The sequence below is a fragment of the Manis javanica genome, chromosome 6 (genome assembly GCF_040802235.1).
Source record: "Manis javanica isolate MJ-LG chromosome 6, MJ_LKY, whole genome shotgun sequence".
In the NCBI taxonomy this organism is placed as follows: domain Eukaryota; kingdom Metazoa; phylum Chordata; class Mammalia; order Pholidota; family Manidae; genus Manis; species Manis javanica.
In genome coordinates this window covers 45,542,288-45,570,054 of record NC_133161.1, presented here as the reverse complement: position 1 = coordinate 45,570,054, position 27,767 = coordinate 45,542,288, and the positions used below count along the sequence as shown (strand labels likewise).

Sequence of the window (27,767 nt, the reverse complement as noted above, 5' to 3'; positions counted from 1 at the left end):
TTGCAAAGCCATACTGCCACACTGAATTGGCTCAGGGGCTGTATATCAGTCTCTTTTAGTTAATAAATGGGTTAAAAATATAGTATTCCCTATGTATTTGCCCAAAAGCATCTTTCTCCTAGAACAAATGTACTCATTAATTTTTAAAAATATTTTAATGAAAATTACAATACCCACTGGATTAATGTTTTATAAATTGTAGAGACCCATCTGTGTGATAGTTCATTTTAAAAAATTGTATCTTAGCAGATTTTTAAGATGACTTATATGTTCATTGCAGAAAACTTTAAAAATACTTATTTTGTTTTAATGGAAAGTATAGTTGATATACAACCTAATATTGGTTTCAAGTATACAACACAGTGGTTCAAAGTTACCATATTATTAAACCCTCACCCTCACTGGTGCGGTTACTATCTGTCAACATAAGATGTTACAGAATCATTGGCTATATTCTCCATGCTTTACTACTATCCCCATGACCAACTTATGTGATGATTGAGAATTTTTGTGCCTCCTAACCCCCTTTCCCCACCCACCCACCCCAACTCCTCCCCAACAGTAACCACCATTCACTTCTCAGTGTCTATGAGTCTACTGTTAGAAAAGTACTTCTTGTGATTTAAAAAAAGACTGTAAATTGAGGAGGAACCGGTTTAGTATATTATTTATATTTATGACTTTTTAAAAGTTTGAGGTTAGACATTCTAAATATTTTCTATATTTATATGTTTACATTCTAGCCTGCTTTCTTTCTTCTCCTACACTTCAAACATCACCCCAAATTACTTGAGTCTTTATAAACATTCAAACAGTTGCTTAGTACTCCATCAGATGGTAATGAACCCTAGATTTTCTAAATACTTTTGTTGAACACAGGTTACTATCAATTTTTGACTATTATAAATAATCCATGATGAATGTATCTGCTTTTATGTTGCTTTGTAAATACCACAGCAGCCTGAGTTGTTCGGAGGGCTTGGGACATAGTTATTTAAATCCCAGTCCTCAACGGAAGCAGGGCAGAGACATCGGGATACCATACAGAATACCTGACTCACAGGAGAAGTTCAGGAAGCCTAGGGATATAGGTTTAAAACTAGGCCAGACCAACCAAACCATGTACCTGCGTGCATACATGTATACGTAAGTAAGGGCCAAGAAGAAAAAGATCAGGGAAGCTGAACACCAGACTTCTAGCCGTGGTGACTTAAAGAAAATCGGAATGAGAAGGAGGGGCAGGCAGAGAAGGAGCACTTTAGGTTGGGTGTGGGGTTTTTTCTGTTACCTTCTTCTGTGTTCTTTGAATTCTTCATTATGACACTATATTGATATATAACTTGTGTAATATTTAAACATACTTTAGAGAATGAGTTGACTCCCCATGGAATAGAGCCTGATTTACGTCAGCATATACTTATCTCTTACTCGTTTGTTTAACCAACCCTAGCATGGTGCTTGGCACGTGGCGAACTGGACAGATGAGCAAGTCTGGAGATGGTTTGTTTTGAGCTAAGAGGCTCTCACGTGCATCCAGGTGGCAGGCTTTTATCACCTGTTCTCCTCCCAGCATGCTGCCCCCGTGTCCACAGTCTGTGGCATAGAAGCAGGGAGTGGGAAACACAGGAGGCTGCCCGTTTCAGATTGACCGGCTCATGTTACCCTCAGGCCCTTTGCTGTTTCTCTGCGTGCCGGTTGAGCCAGAGTGTCTCTGAAGGACCCAAGCCAGTAGATGGTGAGATCGTTCCTGTTTCTTTCAGGCCGTACTCCTGGCCCCTGGCTCCACGCTGAGGCAGCCGGGCAGAGCTCCGATGATAACAAAGGCAGAAATTCTCAGGTAATGCGTCCCTCGGGTCTCTGAATATAAAACCAGGAATTCTCAAGGAGCACAGAAATGTTCAGGGAGTGCTTTCTGCCTAACATCTTTACATTTTTCCTGACTTTTTCCCCTCAGGGAAAGCCACCTAGTGTACTTTTGGTTCCAGCTGCAATGAAACACAATTTCATTATCTGAAGGGTGGAAGGGGGGCTTCTCTGGAATCACCACTACACACAGAAGCAAGGTGGGCAGCCCTGAGCCCCTCTGGGATTCTCCCACAACAGTCACTCCCTTCTTCCCTCATTACAGTGGCTTGAGAAGCCTGAGAGGAAAACTCTAGCAGAAGACACAACTCCTTGTTCTCTCTCACCTAGAGAATACATGGTTTCACATAGAATACTTGGCTTCATGGCACCCTCAAGGTTTTTCCCCCACCAGCATTATTATTTATTTTGGCCAAAGTTAATCCCAATTGAAGTCTTGGTGGCTAGAGGAAAGCTGGGTAAGGAACCCAGGTGACAGAGTCTCTGAGGAAAGGCCCTCATCCTCACACAGGCGACTTGTACAGTGTTGCCTAGCTGGGTGGCGGTGACGCCTCTCACTGGGCAGCGTAGGATCTCATCTCCCTTTGTTTCTTCTTCAAGAACACACATTCAGTCCTACCCTAGCCTCCTCCTTTTCAGAGTTCTAAAGGTCAACGAGGGTGGCTGCTGTTAAATTGGGCCCTTCTGCAGCTGTAGGGAACCTCAAGGAAGGTGACATAAGAAGGAAGGGACTAGGTTCCTTGAAGGAGGACGAGCACGCACACACCTTTTCTAACCATAGCTAACTCAAGAATTGCAATAACCAACCGTTCTCAGTTGGTCACAAGCTCAAAACTGGGTGCATGATTGCAGAGCAAAGTATATATGCATAGGAAAAAAGACAGGAAGGGTATACACAAAATAAACAGGCATTTTCTCTGGGAGATGATGGCTGATTTTTACTTTCTTCCTAGTGCATTTCTGCAATTTCTGAACTTCCTACAATGAATATGTTACTCCTGTGATCAGAAAAATACAGTAACTATCAAAAAATAGCCCCTATGGTATATAGTTCTTTGCATTTTTCACGTGACTTGCCTGTGTTATCTCACTTGACCCTTTTAGTAACTGTGATGTAAGCTGGAGCAATTCCTTTAAAATCATTTTGTCAGACTAGAAAATAAAGCTCTAGGGGTTAAGAAACTTGTCCAGGGTCACATGCTCAGACCTCTGACTCCTTGTCCAGTGCTCCTTCCACCATACCTCACTGCTTTTCCTGGCATGTTAGAATTGCCAGGACAGGAGTCACCCTCACCTTCACTCGTTGCGAGCAGGATGGAACATTGTGCCGTATCTGGTCCCTGGCTTCATAGCAGGCACACACCTACATCACCCAAGCCCATAAAGTCAGGGGTGGATGGTAAAGTCTCCCTTGGGCATCCCATGGTCGAGATCTTTATGTCTTGCTGAGCACCAGCTTAATTCATTTTCACTTCAATGAGACAAAAAGCAATTGCTCATAGAAATTACAACAAACAATGCCCTCGGGGGCACTCTTCTTTCATGGTGGTCCTTGCAGTGTGGGAGCCCTGGACCAGAAATCTGAAGGTCTGGGACCCTTTCTATCTTTTCCATTGCCTTATCTGAGGATCTCCAGCAAGTTCTTTGCTTTTCTTGAGTTTTCTGTCAAGTGAATCTGCTAGTGCTTGGTCCCATAAATGTTTATGAAATGGCATTAGGTCCCATCTAACCTACCATCAGCTGTATGTCCCATTTCATCCCTTTTCCACCCACAAGTCTGTGGATAAAAATCACCTCCTTGCATGTGATGGGCCATACGCCTGGCAGCCTTCCATGAATGAGGGAAAGCTTCCCACTTCTGGGGCAAGATTGGGGGGGGCGCCATTTATGTGTAGTGAGTCTTCCAACACAACCTGGTAATGTTGTCATGTTTCCACAGTTATCTCTAAAGACACTCCGGTGAGAAGACAGATGAAGCCAACATCCTGTGAGCCACCTGGGGTTCCATGTCACAGACAGAATGTGTCTGTCCTCACCATACTTACGATGTAATTCAGCTGACATACAGGCTCTGAATGGAGCATTTATTTATTGTAAATACGTGGTTTGCACAGGCTTTAAATCAGTATTGTAGTCAATAATTTTAAAAAACCATACACATCGTATCTCCATTTTTAAAAATGCATCTTGGCATTTGTCTGTCAGTACAGATAGAGCCCTGTCCCCACCTGATAGTGTCCATTCCACCACTGTAAATACATGTGCAGGCTGGCCCTTCCTAGGTCCTGAACCGTTTTTAGAAGATTCCTTAGTCTGCAAGTAGTCCCAAAGTCATAGTATCCACAGTGGCTTCTTCTTGGCATGATTTTTATTCTCATCACACAAACTACAAAATCGAACCAAATAATGCCTTATAAATGACGCAGCTCAGAGAGTAGTGTGTTCCCACACCCAGACAATGCCACACAGCCTCCAGTGAACGAGATGCCATGTCTCGCTTCCATTTTGCAGTACAGGGATTTTTTTTTTTGCTGCCTAATGTAAATACAATGCAAAATAAAGGCAAGAGTGGGCTTGGCCCTCCAATGCCAGCCACAGGGCCCCTTTTGTTACTGAAATGACCCTACAAGTGGCCAACGCTCTCACTGTTTACAGTACCTCTCCTACCCAAGTTTCCATGACCTTCCTCCTGTCCCCTCCCAGGCCCCAGCCCCATCCTAACAGCCAGGCTGAGGTGAGCTTTATGAGATTTTGGTATTTTTCCCTCCAAGTTAGAAGCATGTTTAATTCATTATTATAGTAAATTACTGATTCTATTCCTGAGGCCTTTTTTTTTCTCCCCCACATACTGGATTTCCATGGAAAATGATGACACAAAAAAGTATAGACTGAAACATAAAATCTGGTGTCCCACCCCAATCCTCCGGAAACCTGGGACCACCTATCAGGCAAAACCTAGCTCCCTTCTGAGCTAAAGAGAAGCCAGGTGGTCTGAGAGTGCCCTGTTCCCCGTGAGGGCATCTCTGGGGGAAGGAGTGTGTGGGCTCAGCCAGCCTTGAGTGTGCAGCTGGCCAGACAGACTCTCAGTGCTCTTCTCACGCCTTTTTCTTGAGCTGGCAAGGAAAGTGAAGTGTGTTTTTGCCTGCTGCCTGACCCCAGTGCTCCACATCCTTGGAGGGGAAGCTGTGACAGAGGAGGACAGAAAACTGAAAGAAACAGATCGAGCCCTTGCCTGTGCTCAAACTAGCCACAGATTCAAGGAAGAGGGTGGAAGAAGCCACAAGAGCAGTGAACAATGCTTCTTTTGGAACAACCACAACCACTCGTGCTCATACCTCGGGCAGCATGTCCAGCCCACGCCGTCCAGAAAACATAGTGGCTAGGAGGGCTCTAGCTCTGTGACTGCTCGGACGCCTCGCCGTGGTCTAGAGCCTGAGGTGGTGGCCCACGTTACTGGTGTGCTTGCTTACTCCAGAGAGAAGCGCCGAGCAAGGCCAAGTGCCCACTGGGGAGTAAAACATGCTGAACTGTAGCAGCTAACTCACCGGAAAGATGCATGTGCAGGTCATCAGCTATGGGCATAGCCGACTCATTTTATTGGCTCTGGAAGATTCTCGAAAGGTCAGAATTTCTTTTATAACATTATCCACTCCACCTCCCTCCCAGTTACATAAAGTAATTACAAGGGTTTTAATTATCATGATTCAGAAGGCCCTTGACAAAAGCAAATCCACCTTCAGAGTAGACAGCCTGCCCTGATGAGGTGTTTATACATTCCTGTACTGCACTGCTGAGATAGAAATTAAAATAAAACTACTCAAGGGCAGAGGGAAGGGATGAGCATAAACCAGAGATCGCAGTTAGGGAGAACTCTCAGGAATCTGGTGTCCGTCACTCCTTGAGACCTATCACTGACTTTGCGCTTTGAACTCGTGTGTGGCGGGACAAAGGTTTAGCCTGTAGACCGTGAGCTCATGGTCGCAGCCCCCAACCATCCTGATATTCTCACTGATGTCATCTGTGACTCCCCCAGCATTTCCCATCTATTTTCTATTTATTGATGTTCCCTCTGTAGGCTTATTTCTTTGTATCTAATAAACTTTAATGTGGAAATGCCCCTGGTAACTTCCTTGTTTAAACTCATGCACTGTCACTGGCACCAATTGAAGGGCTCCTAAGAATGACAGCAGAAGGGGTATTTACACACGACCCAACAGATGCCATAACGTACTGTGTTAGAAATGGTTTTTCTTTTTTGAGCAGACATTTCTAACTAAACTACATAATGTTTCCTGGATTTTGTAGCTAACTCAACTAATAGGTATTTGGAAAAACCAACCAAGGGAAAACTTTGTCAAATGCATTTTTTTAAAGTAGATAACATTATATTCAGTTTAATTAAAACAAAAGGGGCAAAGAGTATTGTTTATAAATTCCTCTCACTTAAAATGGAGCAACTTTCAACCTCGAGCACACTTAGCAGCCCCCCTCAGATTCTCCTCTGGGGCACTATCGTCTGCTCTCTGCTGCAGTGTTGTCCAGTGCCTTCTCTGGAACGTGGCACAGGGGATATGAGGTTACCTCCTGGATAAGCTGGCTGAGGAGCAAACATGGATCTGAATCTCTATTTTACCTCTTAATGACTTGGGGAATATGAATTACTTAACCAGTCTTTGCCTGTTTCCTCATCTGTAAAATGGGCATACAAATGTGTACCTAAGGACAGAGTGGTGAAGATGCAGTGACATAGCACCTAGACAAGCCCTCAACTCTTGGGCCACAACACACCCAGGTGTCGGCACACCCCACACTCTAGGGTACAAACACTTTGTTTATTCCACGCTCCATCACAAGCAGACTTGTTCAGAGTTTGCTGAGCTGCTCAGACCACATTGCACTCCTCCCCAAGGAGGGATCAATAATTAAAATCCATAGATGTTCCCGAAATATAGTTTCATCTAGAAACTCATTTCAAAGTTAGCCACTACACACTTTGTGTCTGAATTAGTTAAGGGCCTGACTTGTTTTACCTGTTCTCTTATTATTGGAGGTACAAATAAGCTCCTTAATGACCAAAAGGGCCACACTGAGTAGAGAAGAAAAGCAGTGGCCCAAGGTACCTGACAATGTGGATGCTGAAATTCAAAGCCAGCAACTCTGGAAGGTAGTGAAGTAGCCATAATTTTAGGCACCCCTGATGGAGTTAAGAGTTAAGGGTGGGAGAGGTGATGTTGAGAAGGGCGAGGGGAGCAACTTCATGGGAAGGGCTATGGGCTCCATAAGCTCATTCCAAATTCTCATCCTGTGCCTTAGGGGGTTTGGGCATCCTTCATGAACCTATTCTGCTGTAGATTGAATTGTGTCCTCCAAAAATTCACATGCTAAAGTCCTAACCCCAGAATACATATTTGGGAATAGGGTTGATATAATTAGTCAAGATGAAGTCATACTGAAGTAGGGTGGACCCCTAATCCAAATGACTGGTGTCCTTATAAAAAGGGGAGATTTGAACACAGACACACAAGAAGAATGCTACACAAAGATGAAGACAGAATTTAGGATGATGCTCTTACAGGCCAAGGAATGATGAAGATTGCCAGCACACCACCAGAAGCCAGGTGAGGAGCACGGGGCAGAGTCTCCCTTCAGAAGGCCCCATCCCCAGGGACACCTTCTCAGACTTCCAGCCTCCAGACTGTAAGATAATACATTTCTGCTGTGTGAGCCATCGGTGTGTGGTGCTTTGTTACAGCAGCCTGGCAAACTCTGTCCCCTTGCAGCTTGGCAGGAGTACATTATGTTTATGAAGAAAGAAGCTGAGAATAAAGTTTAAAGAGTTAGCAGTTCTTTGTGATATAAATGGGGTAGTCATTTACTCTGACCTTGATCTAGGTCACTTGTTGCCAGTGACTTAAGTCTATTTTCATGAATAAAACATTCAGTTGCATTTTTCCTGTCAAGGTGGAGACAACATCATGGAAGCAAATCTGGCATTTCTAGGTCACAAGAGCGAGCGGAGAGAGCTAGCTTTTATCTTAAATGGCATCCTTTTCCCCTATGGAGCTACTATGGCTTTAAAGTAAAGATGCTTGGCATAGATGGCACCAGCCATTCTGATGATCTAGACTTCTGTTTCTAGAATGTTTTTTGTTTTTGTTTAATTGTGGTACAATACACATAACACAAATTTGTTATCTTAACCAATTTTAAATGTACAGTTCGGTGGTGGTAAGTGCATTCACATGTTGTGCAACCATCTCCAGAACTCTTTCATCATCTTACAAAATTGAAGCCCTGTACCTATTAAACACTAACTCATTCCCATTCTCCCCAACCCATGACAAATGACATTTTACTTTCTGGCTCTATAAGTTTGACAACTCTTGCTACCTCATATAAGTAGAATCATATAGTTCTTAGCATCCAGGCTAAGTGAAATCATGCCCACAAGGTTCATCCATGCTACAGCATCTGTCAGAATTTCCTTCCTTTTTCAAAGCTGAATAATATTCCATTGTGTGGATAGACCTCATTTTGTTTATCCATTAATCCATCAAGGGACACATGGGCTTCTTCTACCTTTTGGTTATTGTGTATAATGCTGCTATGAACATGGGTATAGAAGTATCTCTTGGAGACCTTGCTTTCAATCCCTCCAGGTTTATACTCAGAAGTGGAATTGCTGGATTATATGCTACCTCTATGTTTTTAATTTTTTGAGGAACTGCCATATTTTTTCTGTACTGGCTGCACCATTTTCTCTTCCCACCAATATTGTGTGGATTTCTCCACATCCTCACCCACACATTATTTTCTGTTTTTTTTTCTTATAGTAACCATCCTGATGGGTGTGAGGTAGTATCTCATTGTGGTTTTGTATTTATTTTTTACAAATGGGACAGTATAAAATGTAGGACTGAATTGATTGGGTTTTCTGAAGATTCCAATCAAAAAATATATCCCCCTTCATACATTTTCTATGTTGTGACTGATGCCCACATTTATTCATGAAACACAAGAGGCCACTGGACATTCATTTCAGTATTTTTATTGTATACTTGATGTATTTAGAGTCGATTCCAAGGGCAAGCACTGGTTAGGGAAGTAATCTCATTTGTAGATATTTTACAAAATGCTGTTAAGACTACACAGTCAGTTCCCACTGCAGGAGACAGAAAGATTTTCTTTCTTATTATTCCCTGCCAATAGCATTTTCCAGCTCACACACTTAACTTCTCACAGCATGATTGCAAACATGTACATATTTATTCCCATGAGAAATCTGCATCTGACATTTTGGAATGTTTGAAGTCAATCAGAAAAAGCACACTTGACATAAGCCATGGGAGGGGAGCTGGGATGTAGGACTGTGTGGGATGAAAGGCCACAGCTACAGGGAAGCACAGAGTAATGCTCTAACAGCATGCACCTGTGACCTGCCACTCCTCCCCTTCACCTAAGAATGGCCAGGTAGATATGCTCTCCTCTCTCCTCCCTCTATGTGCTCCCGACCTAACGCTGAAAGCTCAGCTGAAGACCTTCCCCATAAATGGTTGCACTGCTCTTCAGTCAGAAGGCAGTGAGTGGCTCCCTAACAGATGCCCTGGGCCCACATGGCTTCCCTACTGGGCCAGCCGGAGCTGTGGAACACCTGCACCAATGTGGGACGACATAAGTTAGGAGGCAAAGTAGTTTGCCTGGTTGATAATTATTTTTTATACCTAAAATTCACCCAATAGTGAAGGAACTTCACTGCTAATATCTAATAGGCATACATCTGCTCTGTTAGATAGCTTGTAAGAAAGACTCTAATAATAACACTGCACCTTCTGTTACCAGGCACTAAAGAATTACCCTTCAATTATACCCTTCAAATATACCCTTGTTCTACCTAAAGTTCCAAACCACCTCTAAACATGAAAGAATATGACTTCTGCTTTGCTAATTTACTTTTGCTGGAGCCCTGCCCCCCCGTAAGCATGAGGGTTGTCTTTATCTATGGTAAATCCTGTTTTACTAGACAAGATGAAGCAGCTTATGTTTGATTATGGGTCATGGGTGTGGGGGAGGGGTCCTTCCCTTTATGGTCATGTCTTCTTTCTGCACAAGGCATGTGCAGCCCCCACCTCAAAGTCTTAATGAGTACACAAGTGATATTTTAGGAACCGATTTTTACACAATGACCTTTCAACATTATTTTCTGAGTTCAGCTAGAATATTCATTTTCCCCATATAGCCTTTAGAAAAGCAATCCCTGGTCAAGAAATTATCCACACAATGACAAGCATTTTCAAAAGCAGTGTCAGGAGCATCTAAAGACAAACACCGCCCCCACCCCCACCCCCTGCTCAAAATCCAACAACTTATTTCAAACTGTTAATATGAGTAGAGAAAAGTCACCAATGCTGTGTCAGCAGACTCTTTGCCCTTTTCTGGGCTTTCCCTACACAAAATTCCAATTGCACAAAGAATCTGTCTCCTGCTATTATTTGGGTTTCAACTCTACAAGACCACCCCTGCCTGATGGGAGCATCCCAGCCCTGTTTAATGGCTGCCAGTCTGTGCCGCGGAGAGCTGCTGCACCCTCTAGTGGTGACTCAGAAGCATCACAATTGTGAAAGACCCCATTGGCTAAGACTACGCTCTAGTAGGGGTTGGCCCCTCTCTGAGGTGCTGGACTAAGGCCAATGTCCCCTCCTAGAAGTAGCCACTGTGTTTCCCACTCCACAATGGCTGGGTAAGGGCATAAGGCCAGCTTGGTTATCTGTGACCTTTGGCCCACAATAACGAAAGCAGGCCTCTGTATTTTATTCGCACTACATTTCTTTTGGTCAAGCTCCAAATCACCTTGGGTATCTCAGCCATGTCAGGTCTGATGAAAAGTTTCTATAGTAGGTAGAGGTGAGACCACATGGTAAAATTTTAGAGTGGCTTTCTGCAGCAGCTTGTGTTAAATAACCACTCAACAGGAGGACTCAGGAGGGGATAGGTAGCTACATCATCCTCAAGCCTCCCCCAATCCCCCTTAGCAACTATAGTGAGACAACCAGAACGGCCACCCCACCTAAAAGAACATCCTAAGTTCATCATCACTGAAAGCCCAGCCAAGCCTGGACACAACTCTCAGTAACTATAAGCCACCATGAATGGTGGTTGTTGACTTTGTCAGCCCAAATACTCTTCCCATCTCTCACCACTTAGTGATTTTATGTATTTTACAGAACTGTGGGCAAAAAGCACATAGTGCCCATATGCCTGCACTCTTAAAGCAGACTTGGTAGAAGAAGAGATTTGTTCTGATAAAACCTGTGACCCTCAGTGTCCACATCTGTGTATGGGGCCCAAGCCCCTTCTGGTTCCCACGGCCTAGGCACACTGCTCCTGAGAAGGAGTCACCGACTCTAAGTCACTTCCAGAACTACTGACACTCCCATTTCCATTTGCAAATTCTCATCAGTGACAAAGCACAGCTGGGCCTAGATGGCACAGTGAGGTGGAGTGACTAAGCTGCTATTCCACCACTAGCTGCTCTATTAACATACACTTCTATTAATCATCTCTGACCCCTTCCATTGCAACCAGCAGTTAAGAATTTCAAGAACCAGAGGTAAGCCTCCCCCCCCCAACCACCACCTGCAGCTTCAGCTAGCATCCTGGGAACAATGACTGGGAAATGTGGGGTGTGAGAAATAGAGGGAAAGCCAGCTGCTCCCCTCACAGCTTGATGGGATATAACAGGCTGAGCAGGAAGGGTGCGCTGGGTTGTTGCACTGGAGCAAAATGCTTCTACACCCATCTGTCACCTCCCTGCCCTCTGTCTTCCCAATGCTGAGCCCATATGGTCTTCCTCACAGGCTTTTCTATGCTCCGGTGGTTAAGTCAAATCCTTCATGCGAACTCCACGCTGGAAGCAAATCAGTTTAATTAAAGTCTCTGCTGAGTTAATGCAGTGTCTGCTCAGAGGCCAGCTACTTTAACTGGAATCTAGACAGCTGAGATTGTCTCCTTTCCTTTTCCTCATTAGCTGAGAGATTCACAGCTCTATGGGGTGGAACTTTGCCATAGCGCCATTTCATTAATCCTAAACTAGATGGCAGGAAGCAGATCCAGAATCATTTCTGCACAAGGCCTACAAGGGGTAGGTCTGCAGTTGTTCAGGGAGAGCCCTTGTGCCTTTCGGAAGGTCCCCACAGTGATGTGGGAAGTCACCGGCATGGTGCCTCGGAGCCTCTAGAGTGGACAGGGTGCAGTTAACACAGACGACCAGCTCTCCTGTGCCTGGAGGCACTCGGCAGGCGCACCGCACACAGCACAGTGCAGAGAAGCCGGGCTCCTTCAGGTCACGGGACTCGGGATGGAGCTGGGACTGGAGAGGAGCCCCCTTTACTCCTCCCCATTGATTTTGTCCCTCAGAGGACACATGTGCACTACAGGCATGCACTCAGGATAAGGGAGGCCAGGAAGCTTCTCTCTCAAGCACACACACAAGAGCCCTGGGCCCAAGAAACACTTCTGCTAACCTGCAGGAAACCATTACTGAGCAAAAGAGGAAGATTTCAAAAGACTTTGTGTCTCCCACAAATTCTGCACTGTCGGGCCTGCCTTTCAAGCTTGATGAACTCTAGTCCTCCTGTCCATTGTCACTGAAATACAATCATAGCAGCTTAAAATCCACAGTTAGTCATACAATCGAACAGCAGGCAGATGGGGTACATGTCACACTGCAAAAGAAGCAGGCCTATGTTGCAGAACAAGGGGATGTTTTGAGATTCAAGGCAGAACATGAGTGAACAGTGTGACTTTAACACATCTGAACTTTCTCATTTTACTCAAACAGGAGAGTGGTTTGTTTTGCTGGTAATTTAGTAAGGTGGGAAATTTTAAATAAGAAGGGGAAAGGGAATGCTTACTTCACTTAAAGAACTTAATCTCCGTGTCAACACAGTCAAAGAAAAGGTCCCCCACTTCAGTGGGGTCCAGGGGTGCAGAGCTGGCCAGGATCTCCTCCATGGCTTCCAGGCCCTGCTTCTCCAGTTCCAGCATGGTCTTCCTCAGCTTGCGACCCTGCTCCTGAGGAAGGACAAGGACAGTGGGGGTCATCACAGTGAACACTCACAGCCTCCCAGGGGCCACCCACCCATTCAATCTGTTTCCCACACAACTGCCACAGGGATCATTCTAGAATGTCAGTGTGGTTATGTCACTGCTCTGCTTGGAACACTTACACAGCTCTCTGCTGCCTTCAGGATAAAATACAGACTCCTGGGTGACAGTCAGGAAAGTCCCTTGGAAACATACAGGCTCTTCCCTGCCTCCCCTCCTGCCACACACCCCCATCTCCCTCCTCATCAGCCAGACTGAACAGCATTCCTCCCACCCAGGCTACTCTTTCTCACCACCGCACAGGCACCCCTGCTCTTCTTCAATGCTCGGTCGACTTTCACCTGTCTTCAGGCCTCTGAATGCCTTCCCTCTGGCCTCCCACAACCCAATGCCTTCTGCCGTAGTTGTTCTTTTCCTGTCCTGTAATGTTTTGTCTACTGGTCTGTGTCCCCTACTAGACTATGATCTCCTAGGGAGTGAGAACTAGGCTTGTCTCTGTCCTCCAGTGCCTGGGAACACAGCAGGCATCCCCAATAAATGTCTAAGGAATGGATAAATGGATCAGTGGATAAACACATACCATGTCTATCCCTAACTTACTTTTTTTCTGAGGGTGTGAGATCTCCTGCTAAGTGGGAATCACTCCTTTACAGTGGATGACAGTGAAAAGCTTTCATTTGCCTAATTAGTCCCAGAACAGAGAAGCTGCTGTCATCGCCCACCACCGCTTTTTAACCCTGCCTGTGACTCAAACCAACAGGCATTTCTCAATTTCAAAGCCCATCCAACTTCATTAGTCTCCTCTCTTTGAAGTTTTGTGTAGAACAGCTCAGAATACAAGGCCCTCTGCCTTCTAGATGTCAAGTAGCCATAAAACCATGCATCACCAAGTGACATTTTATTCAGGGCTTATTATTGTCATCCACCTAGAAATATGCAGTGTCAGGAGCTAATGGGGACAGCCCTGGACAAAACTCAGTGCAGGGCAGTGGCAGCATTCATGGTTCTGGGGAAATGCCTGGCAGGGAGAACAGATGTAAAATAACTGACTTTTACAAGTCCCAGGGGCACATCTGTGACATACACGAGCAAGCTCGAGGAACAGTGAGACTGCTCTTCTCAGAGATATTCCCTGAATTCATTTGGATTTACTATTGAAATTGCCCTTTATATCCTTGTTATATAGTCCACCACACTGAAGATAAGAAAATAAGTTCACTCAGTCCATACAAAATGCATGCACCAATGTATTTAAAAGGTGTCCCTTTCTTCAGGACAAACTGGACCTGTTCCAAGTCGTTAAATAAATGCTTAGGAAGCAGATGAGCATCTAACAAAATGGTCGTCCCTCTCCCTTCAGCAAGGCAGAGGTTGGATTAGATACAGAATCCATCATTAATGGCTGCTGTGGTTATACACTGGGTCTTGGCCTCTGTTTGATGTCTTGTAACTTTATTTACCAAAGCTTTGGGTAAGACAGAGGAGTTACACTTTGAAGAATAACTTTATTTTTTAGACTAAGAACTTGAGCATCTCTTCTTGAAACTTGTTTTATTGTGGTAAAGTATACATAACAAAAAATGTCCTATGTTAACCATTTTTTAAAAATAGTGCACAGTTCAGTGGCACACAGGCATTCACATTGTTGTATAACCATCACCCCCATCCATCTCCTGAACTTTTTTGAAGAACCACTTTTGTTTAAATAACATGACTGTATCTTTTAAATAAAGTATTGCTATTATATAAAACTCTTCACCCTCTAAAATATACAAAGAATTTTAGCAGAAAAGCAGTTATGGCTACCAGAACAGCACCTTTCTATTATTCCAAAGCAAACAGTACATAACAGGAATATTCCTAGCCCACCGACTTCCAGAATAACATCAAAAGTGGAGTCTTTGTTTCATATATTTTCAAGACACTGGGCAGACAAATTAACTCTTTCTAGGAAGGGGGCCTTGGGGACCTGGACTTCTGGGAGACACGCGGGAGAGAAGGAAAATGATGAGCTTGTTACCTCCTTTCCCACCGACCTCGCCACCCGCCGCTGGCCATGCTCTGGCTCACCTGGTCACTGTCCAGGACAGCGCGTGCCCATTCGTGGGCCTTGTACAGCTCGTGCCGACGGTCCGGTTTCTCCTGGAACCGAGGCTCCTTTTTAGCAGGGTCACTGTCCCCAAAACAAGGAGACTGTGCTTTGGGGACAAGTTTTACATCATCAACGAAGATGAAAGGCTTGAATATGGACCTAGAAAGAAGGGAGAAGTGCTCCAGCCGGAGGCCCGATGATGCTCAGAGCCTGTCCTTTCATTCAGCACATGTGCCCTGAGCCAGCTCATGGGTGGGGGAGCAGCTGGGTGCACACCAAGGGAGACACAGATGTGTACTTTAGTTAATACTTTAGTAAAACTAACTGCCATTTACAAGCTGCAGTTTCTTCTATTTACAGCCAGGAGACATCAAAACAGACTCGCTTTGTTCAGGGAAACCCATTTGAGGGGGGCCCTCTCAGTCATATACAGTAAGGCTAACAGACACACAGCATTTTGAGAAAAGGGTGCCTGGGCCATCTATTTGGGCTGAAGGAGATTTTTTTTTTTCCTCTACCACAGTTTGCTGGCAAGTGGCCTTCTGGAAAGGAAGGGTCTTAAGACTCCCCTTTTTTATGTTCTACCTTATTTGAAAATTTGTAGACTATCTCAGACAGACTCAAGGAGGGGCAGATTAAGACAGTTGACCAAAAAAAGGTTCCCCTAGGGAGGACACACCACAGAGGGACAGAAGGCTGGTTGTGTGAGAGGGCAGCTTTAGGCATAGTAGGTGGTGAATGCAAGAATTCTCTGATTCAGCTCTTTTGGCCTAACAATACATATCTCAGGGAAAAAGGCTGTGTGTGTGTGTGTGTGTGTGTGTGTGTGTGTGTGTGTGTGTGTGTGTGTGTGTGTGTGTGTGTGTACCTGTGCATACCTGGGCAGATGTCAGCACATACACACACACACACACACCTGGGATCCCAAGCCAACAGGGTGTGTGGAGACCACAGCTAACTGTAACATGGGGCAAGACTTTCTTTACCCCTCTCTGCACCCAGAAAAAAACACTGTTAGGTCAGAGCAGCACTCCAGGCAGAGCACAAGCTCCTCTGAGCCCCGGGGGTGGCCTGTTCTTGGCTAGATCACAAGGCAGCCCCTGCAGGAACAAAAGGAGGGAGTGAGAACTCCACACACCCTCTCCCAGTGGGTCCTCATAGATTTGGGGTATTTTCTCTCCTCTTACCTGGTGCACCTTGGCCCACCCTATGCCTCAAGGAGGATAGGGGTGAGCAGGGATACTGCCGCCCTCCCACCTGGGGGGTCGGGGCTTGGGGCAGCCAGGGCAGCAGTGCCTTGTGCACACGTGTATTTCCGTGTGTGCCACAATCTGAACAGAACTGGGCACCGATGACCCTTGCTCCCCACACTGTGTGCTTGGACTTGAGGCACCAGCACCACCGCCAGGCCTCACTCTCTCCCGCTGGACCTGCCTGCTGGCAAGGCCCACAGCCATTTGTGACAGATCAAGTCTGAGCACCCCCACTCCCGCTGCCCCAGAGCAGAGCGCTCCTAGGAAGCCTTCTGTGAGACGGTTCCGTGTAAAGCCAGGAAGCCAATACCCTTGTGCAGAGGCCAAATCCTCTGGGTCTCTCTCGGTTAGCAAACACAGGCCCTCGTGCAGGCCTCCCGCAGCAGGGAAGGGCAAAAAGTAAGCTTTCCGAAAACAGGGAAAATCTGTGATGAAAAGGAAGCTCTCAGGTTAGTTCCCTGAGGCTATCAAGGGGAAGAGGGCTTAAGTGAGAAAAGAGTGTGCGAGACTGGGCTCAGACTGATTCAGTTTGAATAGTTAAAAGCAGTGAGAACCCAAGTTGGTGAGCAGGCAGTTCTGGTTAAGGAGAGGGGCTGGGCCAGCTCCTCCGCTGGTCTCTGTGGGTGATGCGGGTGATGCAGACACACGCAGGAGCCTGGGCCCATCCTCAGCCCCGCCTACAGGAGGCACAAGGCAGCTGGCAGCCCGACTCCACCAGGCCAGGCCCTCCCGTGGGGCCTCCCTCCCCAGGACGCAGGGGAGCTCCCCTGGTCGGCACCTGCCACCTCCCATGGCCTGGCCGCAGGTCACTCCTCCTCCCTTCACTGAATGGGGAATGCAAGACTGCTGAGCGTAAGATGTAATGCAAAACTGAAAAGCATCCAGAACCATTCTGACTACGTGACACTGCATTCTCCAAACGGTCATTCAGCTGATTCTGTAAAAGGGCTGCGGTTTGAGGGTTTACTGAATGAGGGTAATGGAGGGTGATGGGGGAAAGGGAGAGGAAAAAGGAGAAGGGAGGGAAGAAAAGGGAAGGGAGAACGAGACTCCAGTGCAGACACATTCAGGTCTGGCTACGCCTGGGCCGCTCTGGTCTCTGACAACACAGCAACCTGTCCCCAGCATACAACAGCACTTGGGGTTCACCAAAAGTCAGTGTGCATCACCTCGTCTGCCAGAGATGGTAGTCTGCAGCCTCCTTGGCCAGAGCCAAGCCTTGGCCCACCCTTCTGTGGGACACTGGGCCTGGGGGTCCTGCCCAGCAGCCCAGAGCCTGCGTGGTTCACTCCTTCTCAGCCCCAGGGCCTGTGCTGCGCAGTAAGGGTCAGAGCCACGGCCTCCGGGGGCTCAGGCCTGGCAGGGAGGTTGGTACAGGCTCAAACGCTGGCAAGCCTGAGGGAACTACAGGATCCAACAGAGCTGCTGAGCCCACGCTGCTGAGGAGACCCCTTGGGAGAGGAGCTATCCCATTTCCCACCCACCCCAGGCCACAGACGATGTTCCTGTGAGTGATGCAACCCCACACAGTCCCCTGCACCACACCTTTTCTCTAGTCCCGAAAGCAATGTTTTCATCAGGAAACCCATCATTTCATTTCTGAAACCTCAGGGATTTGCTTACTATGCATCTTGGAGCTGCTTTGACACACTGGCCCCGAGGGATGGGGGAGAACTGGACACTGGGGGGCCGGAAGGGTGCAGCCTGGCAGCACCTGCCGGGATGAGCAAAGGTGCCAGGTCGGCCTGACACCTGCCAGTGGGGCAGGGAACTGGGCAGGGACTCACGCTGGGGGTATGCATCCTCTCTACCTCGGCCAACTGGGGGGCCCGTTGTTTTCCCCCCTTGTCTCTCATCTGACCTAAAATGATCGCTATGGTCCCTTCCAGCTTCCATACCTATTATGTTATTTTTACTTCTGTTTCTATTTCCATGTCATGCAGCTTGTGAACTTGTGACTCTGACTTCAGGAAGTTCATACCAAGTAGTTGTGGTCTTCTGCATCCAATATATAGACTAATAGCATAGTAAAAAAATCAGAGCATTTTATTTTATGTAACTTCAAACCCAATCCATGCTCACTGGAATGTGGGGTTTAGTTTAACATCAACAAGGGTGTCTGGTGGCTTTTCTAAGACATGTGGCACTATATGTTTACCACTCCCATCTATCAGTTTTATTTTTTAAAATGAGTAATAAATGTGATGATGTTCCCATAATATTCTAAAGCACACAAAGCTGTCCAAAGATTTTTCTCCAAAGTTTATAAGGAAGTCAGCATCCTTAACTACTAAAAAGGAAGTGTAGTAAGGAAGTATAGATTTGTCGGGTGGCTGAAGGGAGTTTTTTGAGATTGAATAACTAAACATTACTGCTGATAATAAATTACAATAACACTAATATTTATCTAAATCAGAATGTGGGAAATACCTATAATTCAGGCTTGATAATTTGTCTCTGCATATCACAAAAGGGGAATGTCGATACCTCAGTGGTTCCCAAACCTGATTTCTTCTCAATCCTTATAGAAAATCACACTAAAATTCCAAACAGATGAGAATCTCTGACGTTTTCCCACACTTAAAACTCAGACAGTAGCCTCTTAAATGCCACCTGATTGAACACATGCTAAATGGCCCAGAGAGATGACAAGATTTGACCAAGGTCACATATCCAGCTGCTGGCAAAGCTGACATACGACCACACCCTCCCCAGCCCACCCAGGCAGGGCGGGACCCACTGCATCACGCGCAAGGAGCGGCTCTGATACCAAACACAGTCAAGAGGATCCAAAAAGCTGAATCTGCTCAGTCCTCAGGGCTGCTGCTCAGACTCACCTTCAGAGAAGTCACCTACCCTAGAATTCACCCTGGTCACTCAGCCCCTCCGTGGTGTGCTGTGACATGAATACAAGACGGTAAGCCCAAAGGCGGAAAGTGCTTCCCGTGGGAAAGGGCAGCCTGGCAGCTGGTTAACGAGGAAGTTTAAAGCTGCCTGAGCTACTCTAGAGAGACAACTCACCCTTGTGAGGGACAATTAAACAAAGGAGGCCATGTCACCGCAACTGTCAGCTCACACTGAGAAGGTCTCAGGTCTGATGCACAAGTTTAAAAACACAGAGCACAGAACCGGCTTCCAAGGTCTGTCTGGGAGGTCTGCAGAGTTCTAGCCTTGGGTCATTTTGAGCCACAGCCAAGAAACATGCTCCACTGGAAGCATCTTTCCCTGTCTTTTTATCTTCCCATACCTGTGGTGGATGCACCAAACCAGTGTAAAAAAAATCTCTAAACATTTTCCTTTCACTTTTCTTCTCATTTGGAAGGAGAACAAAATTAGCATGAAAATCTCTAACATTTTACTGTGTATCTGAATTTTCAAAGTGCTTGCATTCAGTTCTCATGGTACCCCTATTCACTCGTCCATTCAGTACATCCATGCTGAGTGCTGGCTGAGCACCAGAAACTGTTCTAGGCACTAGGGATGCAGCACCGAGCAAGACAGGGCAAAGCCTTCAGCCCCAGTTTACAGATGAGATGACTGAGGCTCACAGAACCTAAGTGCTTTGTCCAAAGGCACGTTCCTAATAATGTGCAGACTGAGAACTAAATTCAGATCGTCTAAAGCCAAGACCAGTTAAGAACCCGCTACTTCTCATCATTATTTCCTTCCGTTGGTATTTTTTACAGACAGCTATGCTACTGCAGAGAAATAAAATACTTTTGTGCCACACTTCTGTCCTTGAACATGGCTCTGTTCTTACTGAAGGTGCAGAAACTCCTCAAGCAGCTAAGCCAGGTTTATCCCATGCCCTGGAGTCCCGGCCGATCGGCTGAGGGGGCTTCACAGAGAGGAGCAGCATAAGGCTCCTGCTCAGACGAATCTACTCAACTTTCAACCAATCCGAAAAGAACCTAGAATAACCAGGTTTTCTCAACTGTGGATGTGCCTCTGAATGGTTCATCTATGGGCCATTCCAGCTTTACTGGGAGTCACTTTAATCATGTAGTCAGAGCCACATCTGGCTGAGAGCAGAACTCATCAGTGAAGGAGTTTCCACTTAGAGAGAATGAGAACCAGTAGTTTTGGAACATGGGGCAACCTCAAGGCTGGATCCAGATGCTCCAGGAGCTTTTGGAAAGCCAAAAACGTAGGGTAGGAGAGAAGAGAGAAGGCATCAGAAGAATTCACAATGAAACTTGTGTGGGGGGGTGGGGGTAGGGGATGCTTTTTTGCCTAAGGCCTCAGCTGCAAACGTCAGTGCAGGCAGCGCCCTGCTCAGCTCCAGGGGCTGCAGCTACCTAAGACTCATGTTAGCTCCAATAACAGAAAGGTGCTACTTGTCGCTACCATTTGAATTAACCAGATGAGACCTCTCCGCTGATCCAAGTTGGCCTCTTGAGCTCAGCACACTGGGAGAAGAGAAACAAAACACACACAGCACCCACTATGTCCCGTGCAGCTGTCCGGCTCCTTGCCACTAGTTAAACTAGGTCAAACACCCTGTTTTCCTAGAACACTTCCTCCCTATTTTCTGTTTCCTAGGCTGAAGTACACAGCCTAATACAGCCTGAAGAAATAGGCTAGGAAGTAGCCTTCCAATACTTAAATTTTTTAGTTCTTCCCTCCTGTATCTCGAGTATTTGTGTGTTTTCTCAGACATGTGGGCCTCTGAGTGGTGTGTGGTTTGACAACTATATCTCTGAAAAAAAATTAGCCCTGATCCACAGTGTCTGCCCATTTCTGTGGTATAAATACACCCACCGTGGCCCATTTCCAGGTACTAATTTGACAGTGCTAAACACAGGGTTGGAAACAGATGCACATAAATCAGCTCTCATTTGCTCCAGTACACTGCAGGACTCTGAATTTTACACTGTCTCAAAATGCTAAGGGTCCTCTCTACTCTTCCCTCTCCAACTCTTCACATCAGTGGAGTTTTAACAAGCACTGGCTTCACCTGGGGACAGCCTCGAAAGGTCAGAACCAGCATGCTAAAGCCAGTCAGTGTCACTGTCTGGATGATAGAGGCACCAGCTGACTCAACAGAGTATTGATATGATGGAATTTGCCTTCTCAATAAAATTAAAGGTCTTCTGCATCCTTGTATCTCTCAAACTGACTTCTGCAACTCCCTTCCAACTTTCAAACTTACATGGTGCCTGGTACACACCAAGAGGAAGGGTGGAAAGAAAGCAAGGAGGAAGGAAGAGAAAAAGAGCAGGTGAGAACAAATTATTTTGAGGCAAGGATCTGTAATTCATGGGGTGAGTAAGAGCAGAGAAGTGCTGAAACAAATGGAACAATGTAAGATCACATCCTTTGGTTTCAAATATTAATTGAGAGGAATAACAGGAACATACTTCATCCTCCGTACCCAACACAGTCCTGCTCTTTGATCAAAATCTTGCAAGTCCACTGCTCTGAAACTATTTCCTGAAAACATCTCTCTAGTGCTTTTAGCTTTAGCAGAGGCCAGCTAAACTTTCCTGATCTTACTACCTGAAAACCCAAGAGTAGGTAATTAGGCCTCCTGCTGACAAAACAGAAAATGTTGAACAGGCCCAATTACAGAGAAACATTGAAACGAACAGGAGAAAAAATTCCACGGCAGTTCTAGAGTCACAATCAGAAATGCAGCTCATTTAACAAAAGAAGATAAAAATGAATGTCTCCAGAAAGCCCTTAATCTTCTTTAAGGTCTTTTCAATTAACTTAACCATGAATAATTTTCTTTTAAAATTACCTGGTATTTTCCACTTTAAATATTAGAAAGCTATTTCCCAACCCATTATTAGAATTGTATTAGGCTGTTGTACTTCAGCCTAGAAAACAGAATTCCTATCAATAGCATGCATATTAGTGTCCCAGCATCACAAAGCTGTCTTGTAAGAAGTCAGAACAGGGGTCTGAGATCTGGAACACAGGGGCTGGTGTAGTCATTCTCCGCTTCAACCTACTCCTTCAAAGACGCCTGCTCCCTAAAGAACAATGTCCAACTGCCTTGGCAGAGCATTGCAGACGTTTTAAAGTCAGGCTCTAGGTGCTCACGCGTACCCCAGTGGGCCAGCAAAGTGCCCACAAGAAGCTGCTGAGCCACCAGCATTGGAGGTAAGCTGGGAGGAGGAGAGGAGCCCTAGAACCAGTGGAAGAAAAAGCGGATGGGAGTGGGGCCACGGAACCAAGCGTTGAGAACTGGGAGATAAAACCAAGAGAGCAGCTGGGGTCCAATAGCACATCCTGAGAAGCACGGGAACACTGCTGAGTGGTGGAGGCGCACCGTGGGAGGCCAGCAGAGGTACCGCTGAAGGTGGGGGCCTCGTTTACTGGTGAAGTTGGGGTGGAGAGATGGAAACCTAATCTACAAGAGGATGCGCAACTGCAACTGTTTCCTGCTTCTCTGCCTTCTGCATGTTGTTCCCTCTACCCCCAATGTCATTCCTGCTTTTTGTATCTAAAAACTCCTCCTCTTCCCACATCACCCTGTGTTCAGTTCCTTCCTTCCTTTGTGGTTTCCCCCTTCACCATCCCCTGTGTACCACCTCTTACCTTATACACCTTTATCCCTAGTACCCAGCAAACACAGTATTTGGTATACAGCAAAAGCTTAGTAAGTGCTTGCTGAATGAATAAAGGAGTGAATGAAAAACTAAGACTAGCTTATAACAAATTTAACAGTCAGGCCTTGCTAGAATACTATTGAAAGTAGCAGTAGTTTGAAAAGTGATGACAAAGGGTCAGAGGCAGTACTTGGCTTTTCCCTTGAGTCACCTAAGGTCTCTAGCTCGACACCATTGTCTTCTATTCCTGAAACATTAAGAAGAAAATAAATATTTTAAGCTGGAAAGGGAATGAAATTGAACAGCTGCAGATATCCTGGCACCCCATAAGTTTGACATCCCATATTCAAACAATCTTGATGGTTTTCAGCCAGTGGAACACCTGAAAAATACCAGAGAACCTAATAATAAGTAGTCTTCTAGAACTTTCCAGGCTGAGGATCGGCCTTACCTGACTTACCTTAGATTCCTAAGCCCACCTTAAGGATTCTGATACAACAGGTTTGGGTCAAGGCATCTGTAATTTTCAAAAACTCCCCCAAGTGATTCTGATAAAGATGAGATTTAGAAAACACTAGATAGTTGGGCCTAAGCTATGATAATGTGATTTGTGTTGTACATGACTAAATGTTACAGAGAGGGGGCTACTGTCTGCCTGGTAGATTGAAGATAGTCTTAATAAAGAATAGTTAAACCTACTATGTATTTAGTTGATTATCTCATTTAATCATCCAAACAAGCATATAAAAATAGAGGCTGGTATTATCACTATTGCACAAGTACAGAAACTGAAGCCTAGAGAGGGTAAGTAACCTACCAGAGACTAAGTGACAGAGGAGGACTTCAAAATCCTGGCAGTTTATTCTAGAGGCTATGTTCTTAAACACTATGCAGTACAATGTTTTTGTTGAAGTACGTGGACAGGAAATAACTCCCTAAAATACAATGTCCCACAGAAGTGGCCAGTGCTCTTCAAGTTGCTTGAATCTGTGTTGCCTCTGGACCATTTTGTCCTCTAACTCATAGGAATTGGTTGTTTTGATAAATCTTGAGCATTCTTATATCTGTCTCACTGTGTCTTACTTACCTTTGCATAGTTCATATATAGCACAATGCCTGGCCCATGATATACACTCAGTAAACATGAGCTAAATCTGAAACCATTTGATTGCATGATTTTGATGAATACTATGCAACTAAGCCAAGAGCTTCCCTTAATCAAAGCTCTCTCCCTGTTGCATTGGCCATGTTGAGGCCAATTGAAAACTGTGACTCTGCTCTACAGGAATTTAGTGTACGCTTCATGGATGAGCTTCCAAGGGAAGCACACACTCCCTGCTGACATAACTGTGTCTCAGACAAACCTGGAAGGATCTGGGGTCCCAGTGAAGTAGTGAATGCATGGCGAGCTTCTGTTCTGAGGCAGGACAGACACTACACTGGCCGTGGTAAGGAAAGACTCGGAGTCTATGCAGACTCCACTGGCTTTGTCCCGTAAGATATCAATCATAGTCTGCACTGTGATGCTTTCTGTAAAGGGAAAAAAAGTGGTGGGGGGGAGAGAGAGAAGATAAAACAGTTTCCTCCCTCTGTTTATAATTCATTAAAATGCTATTCTTTCAGTCTGTGTTCACAATGATGGAATCAAAGCATTACATAGAGAAAAGGTGCCTTAAACTTACTAGCATAACTCACATCCTCTTTGTAAATCTCTATTTTCAACATGTCACATCTAAAAATATTAACAATAAATCCTTGATTTCTTTAACTATCCAGTGGTCAGATTTCTTCATTGTCTCATAACTGAGTTTACTGATTTAAATCAGTATCCAAGAGATTGATAATGTCTCTTAAATCTCTTTTAATCTCTGCCTGACATTTTTCCCGCTTGCATTTTATTTGTTGGACCATTTCTCCTGTAGATTTTCTCGTCTGGACTCTGCAGATGGCATCCCCTAGTGTTACTTAATATGTTCCTGCACCTTCTGTATTTCCCATAAACTAGTAGCTAGATTCAGAGGCTTCATCAGATTTAGGTTTGATATTCTGGCAGGACTGCTTCACACATGGTACTGCATACTTTTTCAAGCTAGTATTATTTATTAAAAACTTCTGAAGTTTTTTTTTAAGTTTCCATTTTAAAATGGTTACTTTCTTACTTCCTACCCAGAACATATTAACTAAATTCTACAGCAAAAGTCCTAAAATGTTCTTCTAGATTCAGGGTCAGCAAACTTTTTCTTAAAGAACCAGGCAATAAGTATTTTCAGCTTATGTGCCATATAATCTTCATTGCAACTTACATGTTGAAACTGTGTAACTCTGCTGCTCTACAGAGAAGCAGTTATAAACAAGACATATAAATATGCAGAGCTGTGTTCCAATAACATTTTATTTACAAAACAGATTTCTGCTGACAAGTCACAGTTTGCCAAAGCCTGTTCTAAATGATCAAACTAGATCTTACAAAACACTGTATCACTGGCAAATATAAAATGTGGCCGTTATGGTTTATTTGGAAGGGTTTTCACTCAGACATAAAAGTAACAAGATATCCAGTCATTACATTTACCTAAATATGGATTCTGATTAAGTCAATAACTGAGTAGAAAATAAAGGGCTCATGAGGAGTATTCAATTCAACAGTTCAACTCAATAAATGTTTAAGGGACAAAGGACTGTTAAGAGGCATCACAAGGGGATCCCTAAGATGATGCCTCACGGCCCAGGAGGCTCATGGGAGAGGAAAATGCACAGAGATGTTAAGTCAAATATGCAAATGCTGAAGTACAAGGAAGGCCACAGTAAGTACCACAAAGAGAAGCACAGTGACACCAACGTTTAAAGGAGCAGTAACATAGGGAGGAGCAGGAAACTTCCATGGATGTGGAAAAATCTGTAAAATAAATACAAGTTGCTATCCTCCCTGCACATCACAGACTTCAGCACAGGTTGGTCTCTACAAACAACGTCTGTTGTCTACTCCTCTTTGCTCACCCTCTTAAGTTCAGACATGTTCTCTAAAACAGCTTCAAGACAAAAGGGTATGAGAGAGATCATCGTAAGGGATATACTAACTCACCTTCTTTCTTTTCTAAGCTGTCTTTGCCTGCACAACAGTCTAGATGGTCATCAGTTGAAGAAAAAACTTGAGAAAAGTTGAACTCATCCTCTCCTGTCCACCAACCTTGACTCTCAGCATAACTCCTGAGTTCAGGATGTTCTGCGTCAATTTTAGTGGTGAGTGACAGCTGATTGCAAACACACTTCACTCCCTCTGTAGAGAGTACAAAGCCCAGTTAGTTGAAAATACAGACTTAATCGAGAAATGTAAATTTACATGGGATTCCTCCCGGGCAACTCAACTTTAACTACAGGGAGCACTCAAGTCCATTTCTGGAGAAACAGATAATCCTTGGTCCTCTTTTAAGGAGAAGACCAGATGGTTTGATGATTTTTGACCAGGCATTTTCACATTTTAAAGGAGCAATGATCACTTGATCTAAAATTCGCAGTCAGAAGGAAACAAGTGCAGCCCTTCACTATGGCCAAAAACCCAAGCATTTGTCACTTACAAGAAAAGTGAGAAGTACTTTGAAAGAGGCACTGTGCTACTAAAAAGACTTACGAATGTCACAACTGTAGAGATTCTTCCTCCCCAATTTAGTCTTGCTCCACTTAAAGGAACATTTCATATCGACACCTTTAGCCCAAATACATGTATAAGTTTTTTTCTTTTTTTAACACAAATATAGTACTTCTTCACTCAATTTTTCTTATTAATTTTATTTTGGTATCATTAATCTACAATTACATGAAGGACATTATGTTTACTAGGTTCCCCCCTTCACCAAGTCCCCCCACATACCCATTCACAGTCACTGTCCATCAACATCTTCACTCAATTTTTTAATCAGGTCCTAACATTTAGGAACACATAGTGGCATGGATAATGAATTGTTTTCAAATGGAATGTACCTGCGAATATATATGTGTGTCTGAGTGTGTGAATATGTGTCTATGTGTATATGTGTGAAACATCTATGGGAACTTTTTTCTCATAAAAATATGAGTGTAACTAAGTAAATCTAGAATCAGAAATGCCTGCATTCTGAGTCCACCCCACCCTGATGAATGAAGGTTGGGCCAGAAATCCTCCTCTCTGCTGGCAGGCTTGTTACAGCTTCTCCAAAGACTCAGCAAAGACACAGGATGGCCTGGCTTTCTGCTTCACATGCCGTCTAAAACACCAAGTTATCAGTTGTAGCTCAAAAGGGCGATTCATATTTCTGCTTCCAGGAAGCATGCTGATCCTCTAAATTCTTGGGGAAGGAAGTTGAGAAAGACAGAGAGCCCAAACCATAAGTTGCAATAAAACCATTACTGCCTGAAAACCAGGTCCTGGAGGCAAGATCAGTGCTGTGCTGAGTTCTTCCGGGAGGTTCTGCTTCACTGATGTACCTCCAAGTTAAGCACAACTAGCTGATGCGCATTTGTCCTTTGCCATTCATCTTATCAGAGGACACCCTAAGGGTGAAATTATTTTGAAAAATTAAAAGTAGCTTTGGCCTGAAGAAAATATTCAGGTATTATTCATACTAAACATTAAAAAAATCTTGTGAACAGTATCACACATGTGATTTTCCTAAAGGGCTGATTTATAATGGGCACTTGCCTTCAAGAATTTTATCTTTCAGGGGCCAGAGTTAATTCAATCCTACTGCAATCACACTGCTGCTGGGGTCAGGGGACATGAAATCAATGAGTCCAAGAAATGGCTGGAGTTTTATTTAAATATTTAGTGAAAGACAACATGCATCTTCAGGAGACAGATTTTTTTCTTTTTTTTTTTTTTTAGGAGAGCAAGGTACAGGCTTTTATTTAGAAATAAAGTGAGAG

General features: G+C 44.7%; 2 protein-coding genes across 8 annotated transcripts in view; one reads left to right on the top strand and one right to left on the bottom strand.

Moving 5' to 3' along the window:
- The window catches only part of WIPF3 (WAS/WASL interacting protein family member 3), a 100,313-nt gene extending 94,337 nt beyond the window's left edge, over positions 1 to 5,976 (top strand). For 3 of the 5 annotated variants that reach the window (XM_073238658.1, XM_073238656.1, XM_073238659.1), the window contains 3 exons: positions 1,761 to 1,837; positions 2,817 to 2,880; positions 3,803 to 5,976. In XM_073238658.1, the coding sequence (XP_073094759.1) occupies positions 1,761 to 1,837; positions 2,817 to 2,867 (128 nt within the window). In that variant the 3' untranslated portion in view covers positions 2,868 to 2,880; positions 3,803 to 5,976. Of the gene's footprint in view, positions 1 to 1,760; positions 1,838 to 2,816; positions 2,907 to 3,802 lie in introns of all 5 variants that reach the window. The other 2 variants (XM_073238657.1, XM_073238660.1) reach the window with 2 other exon arrangements.
- Positions 5,977 to 8,895: 2,919 nt separating this feature from the next.
- SCRN1 (secernin 1) overlaps positions 8,896 to 27,767 on the bottom strand; it is a 56,714-nt gene continuing 37,842 nt past the window's right edge. For all 3 annotated transcript variants that reach the window (XM_037027482.2, XM_037027481.2, XM_073238662.1), the window contains 4 exons: positions 25,951 to 26,145; positions 24,233 to 24,398; positions 15,037 to 15,217; positions 8,896 to 12,933 (listed from right to left, as the gene is read on the bottom strand). In XM_037027482.2, coding sequence (XP_036883377.1) covers positions 12,775 to 12,933; positions 15,037 to 15,217; positions 24,233 to 24,398; positions 25,951 to 26,145 — 701 coding nt within the window. In that variant the 3' untranslated portion in view covers positions 8,896 to 12,774. The remainder of the gene's footprint in view (positions 12,934 to 15,036; positions 15,218 to 24,232; positions 24,399 to 25,950; positions 26,146 to 27,767) is intronic.